The 22308-nt window shown below is 36.1% G+C and overlaps 1 protein-coding gene across 1 annotated transcript; it reads left to right on the top strand.

Moving 5' to 3' along the window:
* The first annotated feature begins 14794 nt into the window (after positions 1 to 14794).
* Positions 14795 to 22195, top strand: LOC122084278 (beta-galactosidase-like). The gene is given in 20 exon segments (XM_042652382.1): positions 14795 to 15376; positions 15565 to 15660; positions 15772 to 15884; positions 15993 to 16059; positions 16181 to 16273; positions 16387 to 16530; positions 17008 to 17096; positions 17221 to 17326; positions 17411 to 17498; positions 18123 to 18241; positions 18327 to 18491; positions 18787 to 18962; positions 19154 to 19263; positions 19403 to 19512; positions 19619 to 19729; positions 19812 to 19922; positions 20049 to 20254; positions 20337 to 20673; positions 21624 to 21731; positions 21734 to 22195. Coding segments are annotated over 20 exon segments (2745 nt in total). The 5' UTR covers positions 14795 to 15193; the 3' UTR covers positions 21947 to 22195.
* The last annotated feature ends 113 nt before the right edge of the window (positions 22196 to 22308 follow it).

Genomic DNA, 22308 nt, shown 5'->3' with positions numbered 1-22308 from the left:
AAAAAAAAAAAAAAAAAAAAAAAAAAAATTCCGATAAAAATCTAAAATTTTGAAACTCCATTTTTTTCGTTTAAAAACTACGTTTTGACACAGAAACTGAAATTTTCGTTTCTGACACGAAACGGCGTTTCTGGAACAGAAACGATACCAAATGGGCCCTTACCTTTTAAGTTTTGTTATCCAAAGGCAAAAGTTAAGTAGTTTTGGACTTTGGGGATCACCAAAAATCCAAACGTCTTTGTTCCTATCTTTGGAAAAAGATCACATAAATGGGTTATTATTATTTGTAGAGTAAAAGCGACTTAACAGAATGATCACATAAATATGGTACGCATTGGGAAGTGGGCCTCTCAGTCAATCTGGATCAGATTGGGTCAATACAGATCAGATCAGACTGATCCTTTACAAAGATTAGGGTTTAGGGTTTTTTTTTTTTTTTTTCCCAATTTCTATCAATTCTGGACCGTTTTCTGGGCCGGAAATGATCCGGATTCCTGCTTTCTAAACCCTGACGGACACACAAGTAAAGAGCTGAATGATTTTGGATAATAGGATGCTGTGAGGAACTGGGTTTGAAGCACTGTTATAACGTCATCTTACTTGAATTTTGTCTGGTTCAGTTTTGGCCTGGATTCTGGCTTGACTAATTTGGGTATTGGGCCAAAAAGTTGGGCCTCAAAATGGTCAATTGAAATGGTAGGTTGCATGCCAGGTCTCTTTTGCTAGGCTAGGCTATTATAAATTGAGTCCAAATTCTCTTCATGCACATGAAGATTCAGGACTGAAGAGTAATCATTACTCTTCATGTATGTGGGTCCTATGCAGATGATATTATTCTTTGCACTAGTGTGCCGTTGTGGGAACCCTCTTCTATATTTGTATTTTGAACTTTGTCAATTTGGACACAATATAATATACATTTAATGCCAAAAGTGATACACAACAAAATTTTCAACGCATTTATTCAACAATCACAAAGAATTAACCAAAACATGCTAGCCTGATAATTTCTTGGCTAAAGTCCCCAAACCTAAGATTGCAGTTTGATTCTAAACAAACCAGGAAGCACAAAAGTAAAGAAAATGAAAAGACTAGAAAAATGGGAAGAGAATGATGAAAAGTTTGAAACTTAAACCCAAAATAAAAAGTGAGAAATTGGAGTTGGGTGGAGATGGTGGAGGTTTTGATGTGGTAAAGTGAGTCTGTTCCAACCAATAGAATCCAAAAACTGTGATGGGTTTTGATCTTTTGGAGGGTTTAATTGGAGCAAGAGGTAGTTGAATCAAATCAAATGTGGTGGTTGCAACTTTTTTTGTACTAGGGACAGTAATAAATAACTAATGAAGCAAAAATTAAGATAAAGGGTTTCCATCCAAGAGATGAAATGGACCAGAAACTTTTAACTAAAAAAAGACAAGAAAAGAAATGGTTGAAGGGAGTCGCATTGTCAATTTATCAAAGTTCTTATAACCAAAGTTGCTTTCCTACTTATGAAGACAATAATGGGGATTGAATGGTGTGAGTAGTTGATGTAGATGGGACTGCAGAGTGAGGAGCCTCTCTATCATTTGGAAAAATTTAGAATAAAGGGCTTATGTCTCCTTCTCTGCGCTTTGTAAAGGAGGGCTTCCTACCTTACATAGGGTTAAATATTTACCATGTGATATTTCATTTTTTGCTTAAATTTTCTTAGCATTTGAGTTGAACTCACCCTTATCGGTTAATTAGACGTTAAGAAGAGGGTGCCTAAGTCCTTACATGCATTCATATCGGACTAGTCACAGTCAATGTGACATTGATTGCTTTCGCATGAAACCCTAAGAATTTTACGGATCAAATGGTCGAAAGTTCTATACCCCTTTTATTCATTTTTTTGAAAGATTAACTGAAAAAAAAATAAATGGAACATCCATTGTATTAGCAATGATTATCCTACCTGAAAATCTTACATGGGATGTCTCACATTGAACAACTTGTAAGAAAAAGGGTGAGAAAGAATAAGAAATAAATGAATGGACAATCTCATCATTTTTCCTATGGTACCATCGGATTCATATTTATTTTATACGTAAAAAGACATCAGGTTAATAGAATAACAAAGAAATGGATTGGATGATATTTATTACAGACAATAACAACTAAAGTATGAGAGATTGATGGAGATTGGAAACAAGTTGGAAGGGGTGTCAATTATTTGGCCCTGGTTGGTTTTAGTCAATTTGGTCTTAAAATCTTAATCTAGAAGCTTCAAAATCAAAACTGATTAATTACATATTCGATTTTAATAGTATAGATTAAATCATCTACATAACATTTCATTAGGGAAGTATTTTCCTTCACCTACGGAGAAAGAAGAATCCCTCACCACTAGTGATTTGAATCCTACGTAGTCATAAACTCTCTACACCCCTTCAAATCCAATAAGAGGAGACTGATGGTAGTAGTGAGGAGATTCCTAGAACTTGATCTTTCAGTTATTCTCAATTTATATTCAGTTTAGATTTAGTTTTAAGATCATGGTTTTAAAGATTAGACCGATATTCTGATTGGAATCAATCGGAATCAGAATAAAATTTCTCAAACCCTAATTTCCATATAGGGATTTATTGAATCGAATAGGTTGAGATACGATTCGAATCAACCGATTTTTAAAACCTTGGACCAAGACCAACTAAACATTAATATTTAACTTGTATTAATCTAAATGATGGTGACCAATCTCTAATCAAGATAGACATCATTGGGCTTGTTTTGGGTTAGACTGGGAGTGAAAGATTATTAATTTGTGGGAGCCTTTAGAATCCAAATCATGACTGGACCACTTGGTTACATTTTCTTGAAACAAATGACAAATTTTAAAGTGTGATTACTAATAATCAAACCTTTTTTAGACTAATCTCTTAACTGTTGGAATTATAGAATAGAAAAAATATATATATTTACTGGAAAAGACATGTATTGTCATATAGATCTTTGTCGTTGACATTGGATGCCATGTAGTCTCTACTTTCCATGCATTTAGATTAAAATTCTTGGGTTACAAAAAATATTCTATTTCATTGGATATTATGAAATAAAATTATTATATCATCATTGATTCTCACCTATTTTGAGTCGAAAATACCCTTTTTTTTATGCTAATTAAAGGTTCAGATCTCCATAATGAGGTAATTCTCCATTCATCATGGGTGAAGAAAAACCAAATCCAAGAGATTACCCAATTAAACTGGCCGCCCGGTTTTAATTGTGGATCACGCACACTCACATTTACAATGATGGATTTTTTTTTGGTAACTAGCTAGTAACCCACAAAAGCACCAATTCTAGACCATGACCTCCTGCAATAATTTCATATTATTTTTTGGGTGTATCCCCACATCAGAGATAGCTCGCACACTCCTCAAATGATGTGAGATTGTTACAGGAGGTCATAATACAAGAGAAGATCTGCCTTGCAACCCACCCTCCTTTCATAGCCTTAAAGCCATAGATTCTATCAAAAAAGGATAGAAAGACAGGTTTATTTCCTCTATATTAGATGTGACCCGACCCACAACATCCTCATTACAATTGAGAGATGAGCATTGCTTGAGAGTTTAGGGACACAATTTCCTTTTGTAAGGATATTAATAATATGGTCCAGACTCCAGATCGACCCCACCCCACTACCCTATATCCCAGATAGATATATAGATAGGTTTGAACTTTGAACTCGAAAAGCCAACTCCTTATAATATGTGGCAATCTCATCCACTAGTACCATATACAGATAAGCCCTCAAAACCTTCCACCGTTCCTTCTCCCTCTGCCTCTCCCTATCGTTTCCTCTCTACGTTATCTTATTATGATAACTATTATCTTTTACGTGTGACTCCTCACCACTCCCAGGTTTATGGCTTTTAATTAAGCTGCATGGAATGGTTTGGTTTATTCCTTTATTTTGTTTTTCTTGTTCATTCAAAAGATAAGAGTTTGGTAAGAGTTTGGATGATGTGTCATCCTCATCTCCATACTTTGGTATGGAATCTAACTCTTTAACTTTGGTGATACTAAACAATCAACGTACGTTAATGCATAGAATTATTTTTTATACAACACTTCCACCATTATAGGGTTTGAGGAAGGTCATAATGTACGCAGTCTTAATCTCACTTTGCAGAGAGGTTGCTCTCTGACTTGAACTACCAATGACCACTAGGTAGCAATGGAGCAACTTTACTGTTATGCTCCAAATCTTCTGGGTTTACCCTTATCTTTATTGGTTGATTGCAATCTGAAATTAAAATCTACAGAGCATGTGATTCATAGGATGGGTTTGTTTATGGTTTATTTAATAAGTTAAGAACAATAGTACTTAATAGAACATGGGTTTGATACATAATTGAGTTTCATGGACAGTTAGGTCTTTGACTATTAGTTAGAGAGAGAGAGAGAGAGAGAGAGAGAGAGAGAGAGTAAACTAATGGTTTTTATAGTAATCAGAAGAAGAAAAAAGGAAAAACACCTAAATCAATTGGCTGTAAGCAATTTGAATTATAAATTATTTTTAACTTATAGTTCTTTGATTTCTTTATATGTGTTACAGGAAAAGAGTGAGACCCACAGTTACATCCTTGTCTGACCTAGTTAGGTTTTCAGGTTAGTGCTATTACATTATTTCCAGAAGACTTTGTCTTGGAAGTAGGGATTGGCAAATGTAAATTAAAAAAAAAAAAAAATGTTAGAACACTTCTGCTTTTTTTCTTTTTTAATTCCAAAAGAGAGAAAAGATGAAAAGAACATATGTTAATTGTTAATTATCAGGTGAAATTGTCAAGAGCAGTGCATTCTGTCTAAGTTTTTGACTCTTGGAGATCTCCTGGGTGTGTTTCTTGTACTGATGTTCCATGATATTGACAGATGAATGGAATCTTGTCTATTTACCTGCTTTGAAAAGTATCAAGCAACCACTTTTCTTCCTTATATTTAATTTGAACTCTTTTAATTTCCTTGCTAGAGAGAGAGAGAGAAAGAAGAGGCTTCCTTTTTCCATCTTTTTCTCTGTTTAGAAAACTCAAAAGCTAGTGGATTGGAGCGTTTATCATGCATGTTGAGTAAAGCAAACTAGTTGGAGATTACTTGGTAAACCAGTCTTAGGCAAAGTATATAGCTCTTAAAGGAAAAGAAAATATTAAGTGAAAATGATTCTGGCATGTCTTCATGACCTTACCTAGATTATGTAGATGAATATGCCCTATTTTTTATATATTTATTTATTTATTAATTAAAAATTTTTTTTTATCGTGGGGGAAGGTGATCTAAAAATTTTGTTCATATAATATTTGAAAAATGATTTGTGATGTCACTTGTCAAATTTCAACCTCATTGAAAAGACATGTTATTTACTTCAAGATGAAAAAATGGTTGAGACCATATTGCTCTCAAATTTTATATAAAAAAAAAAATTTCCAAAACAGTACCAATGATGAAATGTCCATCTAAATGTTTTAACTTTTTTCCCTCTTCCACAACACCACAACTAAAAAGATCCATCATATAACACATCAGGATTGCTTACCCAAAATAAAGTATAAAATCATCATATATGTCACTATCTTATTATAAAAAAGATGAGCTACTTTTACCAATGTCCAGTCCTGTAGAAGAAAGAGAGAAAAATGAAAATCAAAGATTTAGAGGTAGTGGTACAAGTTGCAAAGGCAGGAGCTACCAAGGTTGAGGTGGGCTTTGGGGGTGATGAGTGGGCTCCAAGGTTACCTGAAAAGGATACTTCAATTCAGTGCCAATAGTCCACTGTGTTCATGGATAAGTTTCTTGGGAGTTCGGATAATATGTTTTCCATCATTCAATAGATATAGATACTTAGGTGGAGCAATTTTCAGGGGAAAAAACAAAGACAAAAACTAAAAATATATTGGTTTGTCAAGAAGCCTTTAGACTGTTTTTGAAAAGGAGAAGAGGTTAAATACAAACAATGGATGCATAGTTTGATCAAAATTAAAAAAAAATCAAAAATTAAAAAATCCTCTCTATAGATGACATGTCAAAGTTAGCAAGCTAATAAATAAAGACAGTCCAACAATATATGAAGACACGCACAAGATCCTAGATAACCAATGTGGGACTATATTTCTATAACTCATAATAACATCTTAATATTCTCCATGAATCCCATATAACTTTGGCGTAGTTGGTTTTATACATGGACAAATAATTTAGGGAGTACAATAAATATACCTTGCTTTGTTACCATGCTAAATATAGAGATAGAAGAACCCAAGAAGAGGAAAAAGAAGAAGACACACTGCAATCCACATTGTAGCTTTGATACTATGGAGAAAAATCATGTTAAAATCTGGTGAAACAAAATAAGAGCCATTATTATGGGCCATCCAAATTACATAGGAATAATTAATAAAAAATGGGTACATAGTTAAGTCTGAACATAGAATTTGACATGCAACTAATCTATGATCAGTCATCTTACTTATACATACAATTTAAAACTACAACTTCATCAATCACATGGCCAAATTAATTAGGATGTATTATCACATTTTTTTTCATACATTTTTCAAAAGGAAAAAGTAACACATGACATTGGAGTACGTCGGAATGTAGATTCCAATGTGCACCTTTTGCATAATGAGATGTGGGTCTCACACTAACACTCTCTTTGATTCTGATCTATCTAAACCCCATGAGAATGATACCCTCCACACCTCTACACTGCCATTGGTGTGGTCTACGGATTCTTTTTCACACTAGCAGCATCGAAAAGACTTGAAAACAAGACTAGGTAGAATGTGAGAATGGAGAAATTAGCTCAAGATATGCCAGAGCCGAAAGCATGAGATGTGAATTTAATAGGGGTGTTCTACTTTAGGGTGTGTGGGCCCCAGTACCATACACTTTTTTTTTTTAGCAGGCCCCACCATACGCGCTTAGAAGGAAGTTTGGAGTAGAAGAGAGGGCCATTCTTATTCCTAAGACAAACATACACACGTCTCTAATATATACTCTTAAGTTAATCAGAAGCTAAGTAGGGCAAACATATAAAGTGCGGCGACCCTTTTATATCTAACTTTCCTTCCAATAACAACCATAACGCACTAAGATAATGAAAGTATGAAACTTCAAAGCTGCTCTTTCACATTATTTTATTTAATTATTTATTTATTTAATAATGATGATTGACAACATAAGTCCAACTCTGGAGTGTGTGGACATGTTATGATGGGTAATGTTGTGGACTATTGTTTCATTGTAAACGTTTTCATACAAATGATATTTTATTAAAAAAAAAATTTTTGTTTAAGACCAAAGGTTTTGTGCTCAACTATTCCATACACACAAAACATGAAATGGAGACAAATGGGGGTCGAAATGACCAAACCCTCCCCCCCCCCACCTTTATTTAAATAATCATTGGACCCTTACGTTCAACCATGCATGAACCCCCTCCCCTTCGTTTAATGTATTTTTTTGTATTTTATTTTAAACTAAACGATGAAAATATCTTATTTTATAGAACATTTTTCCTTTTGTCTTTCATGTAAAAAAATTTCACTCCCTACATTGCCCTTCTATAAATGCAACAGAAGACTTACAATGGTAATAATGTAGTCATGATGATAATCATTTATTTTTTTATATGATAACGATGTGTCTTACCAAATGAAAAATTAAATAAATAACTTGTGAGTATGTCATTGTAAGTTTGAAGTCCTCTAGTGGTGAGCGAAGAAACGTACTTGGGTTGACTGATTGCCTAAGACACGTAAAATTAAGTGGTCTTCTTTGATTCTTAAATTGAGCAGTCCTTCCTGACACTTGTTATCTTATACTTTTCTTCATATTCTATCTTATTAACACTTTTAAGATGTATTTGATAATGTGAGTCCCTATTTAAATTATTCAAAAAAAGCAAGGCATATTCATATAAAATGGGATTTTTTATTGATAGTTTGTAATTTTACTTTTTTATTCTTTTAATATAATACATTTTATTTTCAATGAGAGTAAATCATGTCATTTTACATTTGTATCTAAAATGTGCAAGACAATTCAACTTTTGATAATAAAATAATAATAAGCCAATTTTAAATTATTTAAAAAATCTTTTTTTTACCCTGACTCAAAGAACTTTTTAGGTTAAAATAAGTAACAATAAAAAAAAAAATCAAATTCTAAATACATTCATAGAGATGTCATTTAAACCGTCCCAAATAGAGAACATACATGGATTCTGTCTTACTAACCCAATAGGGCTCAACCTCATGTAATGCCAATTTTACAAATCCATACTACAATAAACACTCATTTTACTTTATAATTTTGGTAAATAAATGTTTTAAAATGTAGAATTCCATAAGCATTCAAATGGTCTATGTACCTATTTATTGTTTCAGGGATCCCCCCTTTTATTGGGTTGTACCCTAATATATTTGACATATGAACAATAAATAATGAATCAGCATCAAAGAGAGTTACTTTTGATCAAAAGGTCGAAAAGCTCCTTAAAGTAGGAAGATAATAGAACACCATCCTCACTCACAAACTAGCCATTGTTGCATAAGACTTGCAAACAATCCAGTATTGTTAGGGAATATAATGATTTTAATATATTTTAATACTACATGAATTGGTTCCATAATTTACATGTGTATATAAATTTAATTTACTGTTCTTTTCTTCTTATCCAATATTCTTTAAATCTAAATTTTAAATGTTTAAAATTTCCAGTTTTTTTTTTTATTTCCATTCTCGAAATACTTGACCATAATTTTTATTGTTGCATTTAAATCCTAAGTCGTTTTAAACATGTCATACTAAAATTGAATTTTTAACGTTAAAGCTTAAAAGTCATATTTTTATAGAAATGATGTACAACTATTCATCCAAAGGCTAGAAGGAGATGGATATACATTCCTAGGTGTTGATAAGTATTACAATGCGTGTCCACTGTCTAAGCCATCATAATCATTGGAGGGGAGTTGAATACCCAAGTAGTTGGAGAGGAGTTGAATCTTATTTGTATCCCCTCTTGACCAATTCAATCCTACCAGCCCATCTGGATTGCAATCGACCGGGTCCAACCAGGAATCAAGATAATCTGATTCTGATGTGAAAGGTGAAGTCTTTGTCCGGCGGTTCGTTCTCACCGGCCACACTTCTATAAGCGGATGTGAGCCCTCTTAAGATTTACAATGCGTGTCCACTGTCTAAGCCATCATAATCATTGGAGGGGAGTTGAATACCCAAGTAGTTGGAGAGGAGTTGAATCTTATTTGTATCCCCTCTTGACCAATTCAATCCTACCAGCCCATTTGGATTGCAATCGGCCGGGTCCAACCAGGAATCAAGATAATCTGATTCTGATGTGAAAGGTGAAGTCTCTGTCCGGCGGTTCTTTCTCACCGGCCACACTTCAATAAGCGGATGTGAGCCCTCTTAAGATGTGACAACAATTATACATCATTAAATCCATTACCTCGAATAGCGTGCTCTTCTCTTATTGGTCTCCTACCGTATTAAAATACATAGAGAATATAGACAAAGATTTTTGTTTTCTACGCCTAACGTAAAACCAAAGACTGACGGTCATCAGTGACGGTGCATAGACTCGACATAGCACGCATACACACACAATCATAAATAAAACTGAAAAATAATATCCATAACGTGTAACGCCCAACCAACTGAATTTTAAATTTGAAAATGAAAGCTAACGGTTTAAATTAAGAACTTAACTGTTCCCTCCGCAAAATCCCCGCGCAAAACCGTTACCAATACCAATCAATCTCTACTCCTCATTAGAGCCCAAAAGAAAGCCCACCCAACACACAAACCTAAAGTATCTACCTACTTACCTGACTATTTAATGGTTTGGTTCTCAGTTCTCACTTTGACCAGCTTCCACCATTGGCCAACCCTTATTGGCCAATCTTACAAGCCCAAGATGGCTCCTTTTGGTACCACCATAGGGAGCCCAAGATATAAGCCCAAAATATAGCCCATCTGCCATTTTAGGTCAAGGATAATGCTCTTCTCTCAATCACTTCCTAGTTTGAAAATTTGAAGTGGAGCCTTACTCTAATCTCTATCCACAACTGATCACACGGCCAACCCTATCACTTAATTGATTGGTGTCTGAATGGGACCCATTTGTGGATATAGTTGATATCCATAAAACATTTGCTTCAATAATGTAGATTAAGCAAGCAAAAGCAATAGTAGTTTTATATGAATGATTTCACATGAACATATTCAACAACTCCATTAAATTCTTTGATTTAGTGTAAGAGGAAGAGCCAAGGTTTTAAGAATCGAAATCGAATTGGTCGAATCAATTGTGGTTAATTCTAACTTCGACCAAGCCAGATCAATCGATCCACATCCCAAAACTAGGGTTGGAACAGAATTTGTTTGATTTCGATTGAATCTTGACTGATTCCAACTGATCCAGACCATAATCAAATCGCAATCAACTGAAACCAATTTTTGGGAATTCATTTAATTTTTGTCTTCTCAGTAGTTTAATGACCTGGTTCTTATCAACATCTTATGAATGTATTTTACTCAATTTAGTCATGATTGGAAACGAAATAGTAGGGGTGCAAGTTTGGCCCTGACGGCCCAAACCCGCCCTTAGCCCTCCCTGATCCCAAACAAGTATCGACTCAAAAATTTTGGCCCTGAGGGCGGCCCGACTCTGAGTCAAGGTCAGGGTGGGTATGGGTTGATGTCTTTGACCCTCCCAGCCCACCCTAAACTCGGCCTTGATTTTTTTACCCTGACTTTTGGCCTTGGTTTTGGTCAGGCCCAACCCTCACTTTTGCCCCTGATGTTGACCCTGGTTGTGACCCAGATGTTAAACCTGAATTTAGCCTAATTTTATATATTGTTTGACATTTAATTGATGACACCTAATTTTTAAATTTTACAAGGACCAATTAATGAGGAAGAGTGAAAATGGAAATGCAATGAAGGATGCTGAAAGAAAATGATCGTTTTCTTTTTCTTTTAAAAAAATTTGAGTTATTTGGATTTTTTGTTTTCTTATGATGTTTTCTTATTTGTTTAACATGACAAGAGTTTTAAGATTTTCAGATTGTTTGCCTTATTATGATGATTTCTTTGTTTATTATGACAAATAATTGAAAATTTTTGGATTATTTACTTTCTTAGGAATGATCTCCTCTTTGTTTACCATAATAATTGGAGTTATTTGTATTGTTTGAATGTTTGCTTTAGGATATTCTTCTCATGACAAGTAATTTGTAATTTTGTATCTTTTATCTTCTCTTTATTATGAATATTTTTTATTTTTAAGTTATTTCATATTTTGCAGGGTCAAGGTTAGGGTTAGAGTATACTCAGCCCTTGATGGCAAACCAAGGTCAGGGTCAATCAGAGTCAGGGTCAAGGTCAGGGTCATCCCAGCCCGATCCTAAAAATTCAGAACCAATCAAGGCGGGTAAGGGTTGGGCTAAACCTTGAAGGGTGGGGCCAGGGTTAAAGTTTTGCGGCCCTGAGTCAAGGTCAGCGGATTTGGGCCCAGTTAAGGGGACTCAGGGTTGAGGCTAGGGTTTTAAGAAACCTAGCCCACCCTGGCCCTATTGCACCCCTACTAAATAGTATACTTAGATGAGATGTAACAAAACCATTGATGAATCTTTTTTAAATATATTAATTTATATGATCATAACACAGATCACAGATCACAGATAGATTAATCAATTTCTTTTTGGGGTGAATAAAGAAAGCTTGAAGAGCCAGAAAGGTTAGGTGATGTCCATCATGCATAATTTGGATAGGGGAAATTGAAGGACTAATGCATGCAACCTTAACTTTTCTTTGCTTTGTCTATGGGACTCTTAACAGAAATCCAAACACTAATGCAATCCTTCCTCTCTTTCTTTTTCCTTTCTCTTTCTCCTCCTTGCAAGTAAACCCTCTTGTTTCTTTTTTTATTTTACAAAAGCAAAGGTTATTTTTCTGTTTTTTATTACTCCATTTCTACGACACTAATGTGAAGAAGAATCTACATACCACATCAATCATCCACATAGGACCCGCATGCATGGTCAGGACATGGACGATGATCTACTTCATGTATTAGTTCTTTTTTTTTTTTTTCTTTTTGTGGGTACACTTCATGTATTAGTTCATTCAAGTTAATTTGTATGTATTAAATCAAATACATGGATTAGCCTTCTCATAGAGATCCTCAAATTAAGTGCATGACTTAAACTAACTACCTAAGATTATGTTTTTACTGTATAAACAAAGAGATCAAATTAATTAAAAAAATTTATATTGTAAACCTTTTCTTTCCTTTATCAAATAATTGAAGAAATGAAGGTCTTTTGGATAAATATAGTTTTTTTTTTTTTGGGGGGTGGGGGGGGGGGGGGGTGTGGGGGGTGTGGTTAGAACTTGGCTAGATATAGTTCAAAAAAGAAGAAATATTTCTATGGAATTGTATTTTCACCTTTAATGAACCCTCCAAGCTGTCACAGTGGAGATGTGCAAATGAGAATCATAACAGTTCATAATTCTATAGACCCTAATCCTTTGGACTATTGCTTTATTGTCAAACAGTAACAGTGCTTTAGTACAGAATCCAAGAAAGTGGATTAAAATACAGTTGGAGTACAATTGGCCAATTAGGTAGTAATCTTCAATTTTTTTTCTGGGGAGCGGGAAAATTATTGAACCAATTTAAGAAACAAAAAATTCTAGAGAAATTAAATGGCCCAACTACTGCAGCTACCTTCAAAATTTTAAAATTCTTCTGCTTAACCTATAAATTAAGGAATCAATTTATGAACTTGACAGTAAATAGGGTTGGTGCAATTTGAAATATTCATAACCTTCTTCTTGGGCAACCGCTATAAATAGTTTGACGTTTTTATTAGCAAAACATTATTTTTTCTTCTCTTAATGTTTTCTTCTCTCTTCGGGCTGGTACAAAAATGGGTGCTCTTTCTACAAATGTTCAAAGGTAAGAAAGACATAAAATTTCTCTGATTAGAAGGGCTTTGATCCATTGTGATTCAGTTCCTTGTAGTGGGGAGATCTCCACCTGTTTTGATGAATTTCCCGATATCTTTGGCGGGTATGACCTTCTAAAAGAGTTTGTTCTTCACCTTTCTCTTCTTCTTGGAACCTGACACTCCACGACGTCTAGTCCCTTTAAGGCAATCAATCTATGCTTTAAGAGTTTATTCTTTAAAATATCAACTTCTCTATCCAAAAGAATGATGTCTGATCACATGGCTCATGTGCCCATACACAAAAGCATGAGAAGTTATTGCTGTGTCCCCTATGAAATAAAAAATTTCATCCATGTTGATGTCATTGTGTGTGCTCTCATTGACCCTTACACTGGCCTATCTGGCTATACGTCCATAGTTCCATACTCTAGAGTGTTTTAAAGGTTGTGCCACTAGCACACCAGCCTTTTTCTGTAAGCTGCTAGTTGTAGCATGCATACTCTTCTTTTGTTCTACAAACCTACATATCTCAAAATTGAAGAACGAGCTAGGGTGATTTAAAGACAAAGTGTTATGACTTGATGACTAAGTGTGATGATTAGAGACTCCATGGATTATAAAAAAATTGTTGCCATGCTTTTTTTGATTTGTCACGATTCTAAATTAGAAAGACATTCAAGGTACTGAAAGAGAGAAATTCTAGTTCAATTATTCAAATAATATCACAATCTCTTGTCCAAAACTTTTCTAGGGTTTCTTTATCGATGCCCTTTAAGGTGCCAAATAATTCTTAACTTTGGTGTTTTTTTTTTTTACCCTCTTTTGTCCCATTAGTATAAGTCACTTTCCCTTTCAATAAGATAAAATATTGTCATATCTCATGTTCTACAAAAAAAAAAAAATCTGTCATATCTCATGTGAATGGGAAAAGGGAGTTGAAAAATGACCTAATAGTAAATATACTTCAATTATTTTGAATACCCTTTTTTTTTTTTTATCTTTAGCTTAAAGAACTTATGAAAATAAGGCAAACAACAATCAAAAGAAGATAAATTTCTAACTACAAGTACAGAGGTGTAATTAAGAAGCTTGTGACTTTAATTGTATTTGTCAGTGATATAGAAGCTTGATCTGAAAAGCTTATTGAGTTGTTTAGATGTCACTGTATGGGAATAATCTGGGGCATTTATCACTTTCCCCCTTTTTTTATTAATCCTTTTTCTTCTTCAAGCCAAGCTAAAGAAAATCATGAATTGGAATGTTGGATGATTTCTGAGGCATTAAAAAAGAAGCTTAGTAGTAGTACTCTGGTTGTAAGAAAATGACTTCATCACTTCTTTCTTATTGATTAAGACTTGGACTATGAAGTGATAAACAGAAAGAGCCTAGTGAAAAATTAACCTTTTTTAACGCTGGATTACACATTACATGCACTACGTAACAAAGATTAATCATGGATCAATAAAATATACGGTAGCAACCGACCGTCTAGGGAATGAGTTGGGAATCTTTTAGAAATCCCATTAGGAACTAAGAACACAACACAACACAGAAGTAGAAACTGAGAATCTCTCTGTAGTGATATTAATTTTGAAATGTCTTGATTATCCAGCATACGTAGTCTTAACTCTTAACTACTTCCTTAATGAATACCGACGAAAAGAAAAACCAAATGAACAAAATCCAGAGAGAGAGAGAGAGAGAGAGAGAGAGAGAGAGAGAGAGAAGGGAGGGAGGGAAGGGGGAGGGGGGGGGGGGGAGAGGGCGAAGGGGGAAGGGGCAAACCCACTTGATTGGATGAAGAGATGAAGCTCCGCGTCAGTGAGAAGGTTGAAGTAGAAATCGACCAAAAAGTGGGTCCCTGTGCTTACTTTTGGTGTTCATCTTTGATTTCTCTCTGTTTAAAAGCAGGTGCAAAGCTACCCAATTTTGCAAGACAACCCAGCATTAGCTTGCTTGCGCCTACTCTGCAATCTGTCATAGTATTATTTTAATTTTCTCTGAAGAAGAAAGGAAGGCAAGGAAAGTGTAAAAGAGAAGAGAGAAAAAACAGAGCACAACCCATCTCTTTTTTTTTTTTCTTTTATATTTCTATCTTTATTCTTTCATCCGGTTTCAGTGATAAAAAAGCGAAGCAGAATAAAATAAAAAAGGAAGAAAAACGAAGGCCATTGCTTTGGGAAGCAGAGGTTATGGGTTCCAAAATTGTAATGTGGAACGTGTTGGGAACCAACGCGTTCTTGTTTCTGTTCTTGGTTTCGTTTTTCTCCACTGCTTCAGCCTCTGTATCTTACGATGAGAAAGCCATTATCATCAATGGGCAGCGAAGGATCCTTCTTTCTGGATCTATTCACTACCCTCGTAGTACTCCAGAGGTATTAATGCAAATGTGGTTTGTGGGTCTCTCTGATTTTCTCGTTTTCTCTTTCTCCTCCTCACCCCTCAACTCTGAAGCCACCCAGCTTGTGTTTTTTTCCCCTTTCCATCGTTGTAGTGATTTACTGGGTTTCCTTTATTTATTTTTTTTCTCTCTCTGAAATACTGGGTTCTGGGTTGCTTGCAGATGTGGCCGGAGCTTATTCAGAACGCCAAAGACGGAGGTTTGGATGTTATTCAAACCTACGTTTTTTGGAATGGGCACGAGCCTTCTCCTGGCGAAGTAATGGAGATTCTCCAATTTTTTTGTTTTTCTATTTGTCTGATTTTTGTTTTTAAATAACAAATCTTCAAAGGGTTTAGTATTCATTTCCTCCAAACCCTGTTTGCGTAGTATTACTTCCAGGATAGGTATGATCTGGTTCAGTTTATAAAGCTAGTGAAAGAAGCCGGCCTTTATGTTCATCTCAGGATTGGCCCCTATGTTTGCGCTGAATGGAACTTTGGGTAATGAATAATGTGGCAAGGAAGCTTTCCTTTTTTCCCCTTTCTCTTTTGGACTGAAAGTATTGATTGCTGAAGCAATGTATCCTGTTTTCTTATTTTTTGGTTCAGAGGCTTCCCTGTTTGGCTGAAATACATCCCAGGGATCAGTTTCAGAACAGATAATAAGCCTTTCAAGGTTTGGATTAGGAAATCTCCTTCTATTTACTTAATTTTCTTTAACTATTCTATTGATTAATACCCTTAGCTTTTAATTTAAGTTTCTTTTAAATATTGATTTTTGAGTGATTATGATGAAGGCGGCAATGCAAAGATTCACAAACAAGATTGTAGATATCATGAAAGTAGAAAGATTATTTGAATCTCAGGGTGGCCCAATAATTATGTCTCAGGTAAATGAATATTAAGATAGTTCTAAGTAGTCCTCTCCATTCTCACAATCTCATCTCCCCCCATTTTGATTAAGAGAATGAAAGCTCCTGTCTGCATGAATGCTTCTGCACAGATAGAGAACGAGTATGGACCTGTAGAGTATGAACTTGGTGCTCCTGGTCAGGCTTATACGAAATGGGCAGCAGAAATGGCTGTGGGTCTAGGCACTGGAGTCCCATGGGTCATGTGCAAGCAAGATGACGCTCCTGATCCTATAGTAAGTGCCTCTGTGCTTTTCCTTGGCGCTTTCCTTTCACTTCCTCTTGTTTTTTTGCTTCAGATCTCTGGTGCTTCTCATGTATTATGCCTATCCTTCTTTTCTTAGTGGGGTTTCATCAGTTGGGCTGTCAGGATGGAACCTCTATAAGAATTTTAATCTCATCTGCACATGGCTCCGCTTGTTATGGTTTATGTCAGTATTTTATTTCTTGTGACTTTTTAATTTGTATCATGTGCACTGGACACCATGAATGACAACCTAAAAAGTTGTATTTTTAATTAGAAACTGTTGAGGAGTCCATTTCTTCCCCATAGAAGCCGAATTTTTCAATTATTGAATTTCTTATTCATGTAGTCTCTGATTGACTCTTGTTCTTGTATTTTACTGGTCAGTGCTTCGAAGTTTTTTTGTTTCCTTAATCTTCTGCTCTGTATTATCCTTTTAATTATATTCTGTTCATTGATCCTGTTGCAGATAAACACCTGCAATGGCTTCTATTGTGATTGGTTCTCTCCTAACAAAGCTTACAAACCCAAGATGTGGACAGAAAATTGGACAGGCTGGTAAATTTTCCATGCCACGTTCTCCCAAAATCCCAATTATGGGCACTTTCTTTTATGATCTTTGATTCCTATTGAGGAAATCAGAACAGGCTGCTGACTTGTCCAACATCTGTTGCATGTGCAGGTTTACTGAATTTGGTGGTCCAGTTCCTCACAGACCAGCAGAAGACTTGGCATTTTCAGTTGCAAGGTTTATACAGAAAGGCGGTTCCTTCGTTAATTACTACATGGTACATCTAAGTCTTGTCTAACTTGTACTTTGATATCCTAGAATCAATTCAACTGAAGTTCTTATTTTCATCTTTATGCACCAGTACCATGGAGGAACAAATTTTGGGCGGACAGCTGGTGGTCCCTTCATCTCCACAAGCTACGATTATGATGCTCCAATCGATGAATATGGTATGTATGCCACATTTAGCTTCTTAGACTGGTGTACTCCAGAATTCTATGTAGCAGATTATCTGTCTTTCTGTATTCATTTTATATAATATTGGTAATAACTACTGAATATAAGGTCACCACCACAAACATCGCAAATGTTTGATTCGATCAATTACATGTAAGAATCAGGATCTGGGTACAACATGCCTCAACACTCAACCATGCTATAGGTGGACTATTTCAGGACTTATGATCCTATTTATTCTGTCTCAAAGAAAGGGATTGGTTCAACAGTTACAACCTCAGAAAGGGATGAACTTCTTGTATTGGAAGAATTCTAACTAGATGGTGGGCCATTCCTCATGTAATTTCTCCAGTGTAGTACCATGATGCTTTAGCCTGTATATCTGGTCTGCACTTCCGAAAGCTCTATATTTCCACTTATTGGCAGTTTTCCTAATTTTATTGGTTTTCTTTCCTTTCCTAATGTCTGTTGAAATTAGCTACAAAGACTTTTGCATGTTTGAACTTTCTATGTCTACTTGGTAGCAAGAATTCTCTATAGCACACCACTGTTTAATGAAACCTTCATTTTTCTACTTCTGACATAAATCTTATGAAAAATTTTCATTCCGTCTCTAGGACAATTGAGGCAACCTAAATGGGGTCATCTGAGAGATCTGCATAAAGCCATCAAGCTGTGTGAACCAGCTTTAATTTCTGCAGATCCTACTGTGATGTCACTTGGGAATTATCAAGAGGTTTGTTGACTACTGTTTTAAAAAATTCATTTCCCCTTTTTATGCTAGTCTTGGCACTGAGCCTAACTTTAATTTTTCCATCCAGGCTCATGTCTTCAAGTCAAATTCTGGAGCTTGTGCAGCATTCCTTGCGAATTATGACTCAAATTCTTTTGCAAAAGTTTATTTTGGGAATATGCACTACAATCTTCCTCCTTGGTCCATCAGCATCCTTCCTGACTGCAAGTACACTGTTTTCAACACTGCAAGGGTGAGAAAATGGCTCTAAAGCTTCTTTCATTTCTTTTTCCTAACATGTTTGGTAGCAATTGATGCTTATCCAATTGATGTTTAGAGTTGAATTGAGACATTTAATTTTCCTTTTAATACTAACAAATATGTTCCAATTTTTTCTTCATTAATTTCTCTCTATTTTCCCCATAGGAAAAAAAGGGGGGAGGGGGGACAAAGGAACAAAAAATAAATAAATTCACTGACGTCCTATTGTTCCTCTTGTTGAAAGGTTCCTGAATAAGAGTCATGACAAAAGATATATCTGTGTGCAGGTTGGGGCTCAAAGTGCACAGATGAAGATGACTCCAGCAGGAAATGGAGGATTCTCTTGGCAATCATACAATGAAGAGACCACCTCTGATGCTGACAGTTCATTTACAGTAGTTGGGTTGCTAGAGCAGATAAATATCACCAGAGATTCCACAGACTATTTGTGGTACATGACAGAGTGAGTCGCTATATAATTCATCTACTCGCACCTTCTTTCGGCTCCCGGTCTCTCTCTCTCTCTCTCTCTCTCTCTCACACACACACACACCCATATATATTGTCTGTTCCTTCATGTTCTCCTTTTTCTTCTCCATCAAAACTTCTTCTCTTATTGTTTCTTATCCTTGATATTCATCTTCCTATCTTCAGTGTGAAGATAGACCCATATGAAGACTTTTTGAAGAATGGACAGTATCCTGTCCTTACAGTGATGTCAGCAGGCCATGCTTTGCATGTTTTCATCAATGGTCAGCTGTCAGGTAGGCTCACTATATTGGCATTCTAAGAAGAGCACAAAACTATTTTGGAAGACAAATTCCTAGTATGTAGTTATTAATTTTCTTCCCTCCACCCCATCCCCCTCTTTTCTGTTGGGCACTTTTTCCTGTTTTCTGGCAGGAACTGTCTATGGGAGTTTGGAGAATCCGAAATTGACATTTAGTGACAGTGTGATGCTGAGAGCTGGCATTAATAAGATCTCCCTGTTAAGTTTAGCTGTTGGCCTCCCGGTTTGTTCCTTCTCCTTATTCTGTTGCCCTTACGTGCTTTGAACACTGTGATGGTGGAAAAAATCTGACTGCCCTAAGCTTTTTTTGTTTATCTGGTTGAGATCAGAATGTCGGCACTCATTTTGAGACGTGGAATGCTGGGGTGCTCGGCCCAGTTTCATTGAAAGGTCTCAATGAGGGGAGAAGAGACTTGTCATGGCAGAACTGGTCTTACAAGGTTTTTTTCAAAATATCCTCTATTTTTCACATCCTTGCCTTTATCAGAAAAGGGAATGATTTCTTTGGATGTGCCTGTGCAGGTTGGTTTAAAAGGAGAAACTTTGAGTCTCAACACACTCAGTGGTATTTCTTTGGTTGAGTGGGTAGAGGGATTACAAGTGGCTCAAAAGCAGCCTCTGACATGGTACAAGGTAAGCACAACATCTCAGTTATAAGGACTTCATGACACTTCTCTGAAATTCCATGCAAGATTATGAACCAATGTAGCCAGTAGTCATTTTGCTGATGTGTCTTTCCTTATTTGATGGTATTTCCAGACTGTTTTCGATGCACCACCTGGCAGTGAGCCACTGGCTTTAGATATGAGCAGCATGGGAAAAGGTCAAATCTGGATAAATGGGCTCAGCATTGGACGCCATTGGCCAGCATATACAGCATCTGGTACCTGTGGTGGCTGTAATTATGCTGGAACGTATAATGAAAAAAAATGCCGAAGTAATTGTGGAGAGGCCTCCCAAAGATGGTGAGACAAGTTTACTTGTTTTGGGACATTGATCATGAGGTTAAAATATCTACTATGAAATAATTAATGCTATTGACCTCAGGTATCATCTCCCACGTTCATGGCTTAACCCTACTGGAAATCTATTGGTCATATTTGAAGAATCGGGCGGTGATCCGAATGGTATTTCATTGGTCAGTAGAACAGTGGACAGTGTATGTGCTGATATTTTTGAATGGCAGCCGACGCTGACAAGTTGGCATAGGCAATCCTCTGGTATAGTCCAAAGACCCCTAAGGCCCAAGGCACATCTCTGGTGTGCACCAGGACAGAAAATATCATCAATAAAGTTTGCTAGCTTTGGGACTCCACAAGGGACGTGTGGAAGCTTCCAGCAAGGCAGTTGTCATGCTCAGAAGTCATACGATGCTTTTGAAAAGGTTGTCTAACTTGATCTCCTGTCCGATGTTCTTTTTCCTCATCTCTTAATAATTTCTTTTAAATTCTTTTGTGAGGACATCTTTCTTCAGAGTATAAAGACAAAGGTATAACATAAAAAAACAGACCCTTGAAGAAATGGGCACCATAGCATGGTAAAAACCATTAGGAAAACTAGCTAAAGGCGACTAAATATTAGAGTAACAGATAGCCATAACGCTATGAGCCTTACCACCCTGGCAAGGTTGTCAGCAGTCTCATTGGTTGACTTGGTTTCCAATGTCAAAGATACTACATGAGGCCTGAAAATCTCCAGAGCCCTCTGTCACTTGTCTGCGTCTGCTTAATGACACTAGAATCAGCTTCTACAACTAAAAGGTGTTTACCCTCAACTTTTAGTTTATATATGTGAAGTATGCTTTCCCCTTCAGTCTTGTGGTCAGAAAGTTGCATGTTCACTCGTCAGCCAACCATCCTAGTCAAGTGTTTTTAAGGCCTTTGAGGTAGAGAGGTTTCTTGAACTTTGGTCTCAGCATAGTTGTCACGGCATCTAGGCAATACAAGGCATTGGAGGGGGTCCAGACACAAGGCGACACACTAACTAGGCAACCAAGGTGTCGCCTTGACAGCTGTCCATGGCAATTGGTTATTAGTTAGTATACCCCCCAATGTGGGAGGGCGAGAGGTTAATACATGAGTTACCAAATCATGGCAGATTTTCTCAGGTCTTTATAGCCATCTGTTATTGTTAGTGATTTTTCAACTTTAGCTGTTGATACTGATGAAAAATTTACCCAATCTCTATACTCATTTTTTCATGAACAATTAAACATTGACTAGCATTTCATTCATTTTTTATTTCTTCTATGCTTTTTTCCTCTCTATTTTTTTTTGGGGGGGGGGGTGGGTGTGGGTGTCTTGAGAAAATCTTAACACCAAGGAAATTTTGCAGAGGTGCATTGGGCAGCAGATGTGCTCAGTAACTATAGCTCCTGAGGTCTTCGGTGGGGATCCATGTCCAAGCATCATGAAGAAGCTTTCTGTTGAGGCAGTCTGCAGCTGATGGCTGACATCAACAGTATATCAAATAGAGATCACACATTCTTTCTTAATAAGGTTTCAGGTTTCTTGGGTCATTCAAGTGTACACGTTCATGGTTTTGCCAAGGCCATTGGTTTTGTTCTGGCTCAGGGTGAAGTTCAAATATTCAACACACCATTGGCCAGAGCCCGTATAGATTGTGACGATGAATTGGAAAAAGTGTCATGTACATAAACTAGGTGCTGTTGCAGGGACTTAGTGGAGAACATTGAGACGCTAGATTTGCGTCCATGTGAAAAAAATTCAGTTCTTAGATCAAAGCTGGGGGCAAGCTGTTGGCTTGCAAGAATTTGTCATCTGCATTGTAACATTATTCCCTAGGGGGCAATTTTTTTCCTTTTAGTGTTTTATCCTTGTAAGAATTGAGTGGTAATAGCGATAAAATTAAAGTTTATTAAAAGCTGTTTGAATTTTTTGTTTCTATTTCAAAACCTTTAAGCATTGTGATCATACATCTTTCTTCTGTTTATTGTCATTTTTGAATTGGCCTAAACTAAAAATTGTGTCCTCTGGTAATGCAATTTGCATCGTGAAAG

This window comes from Macadamia integrifolia, chromosome 7 (assembly GCF_013358625.1).
Source record: "Macadamia integrifolia cultivar HAES 741 chromosome 7, SCU_Mint_v3, whole genome shotgun sequence".
NCBI classification, from domain to species: domain Eukaryota; kingdom Viridiplantae; phylum Streptophyta; class Magnoliopsida; order Proteales; family Proteaceae; genus Macadamia; species Macadamia integrifolia.
This window is presented reverse-complemented; position numbering and strand designations above follow the sequence as displayed.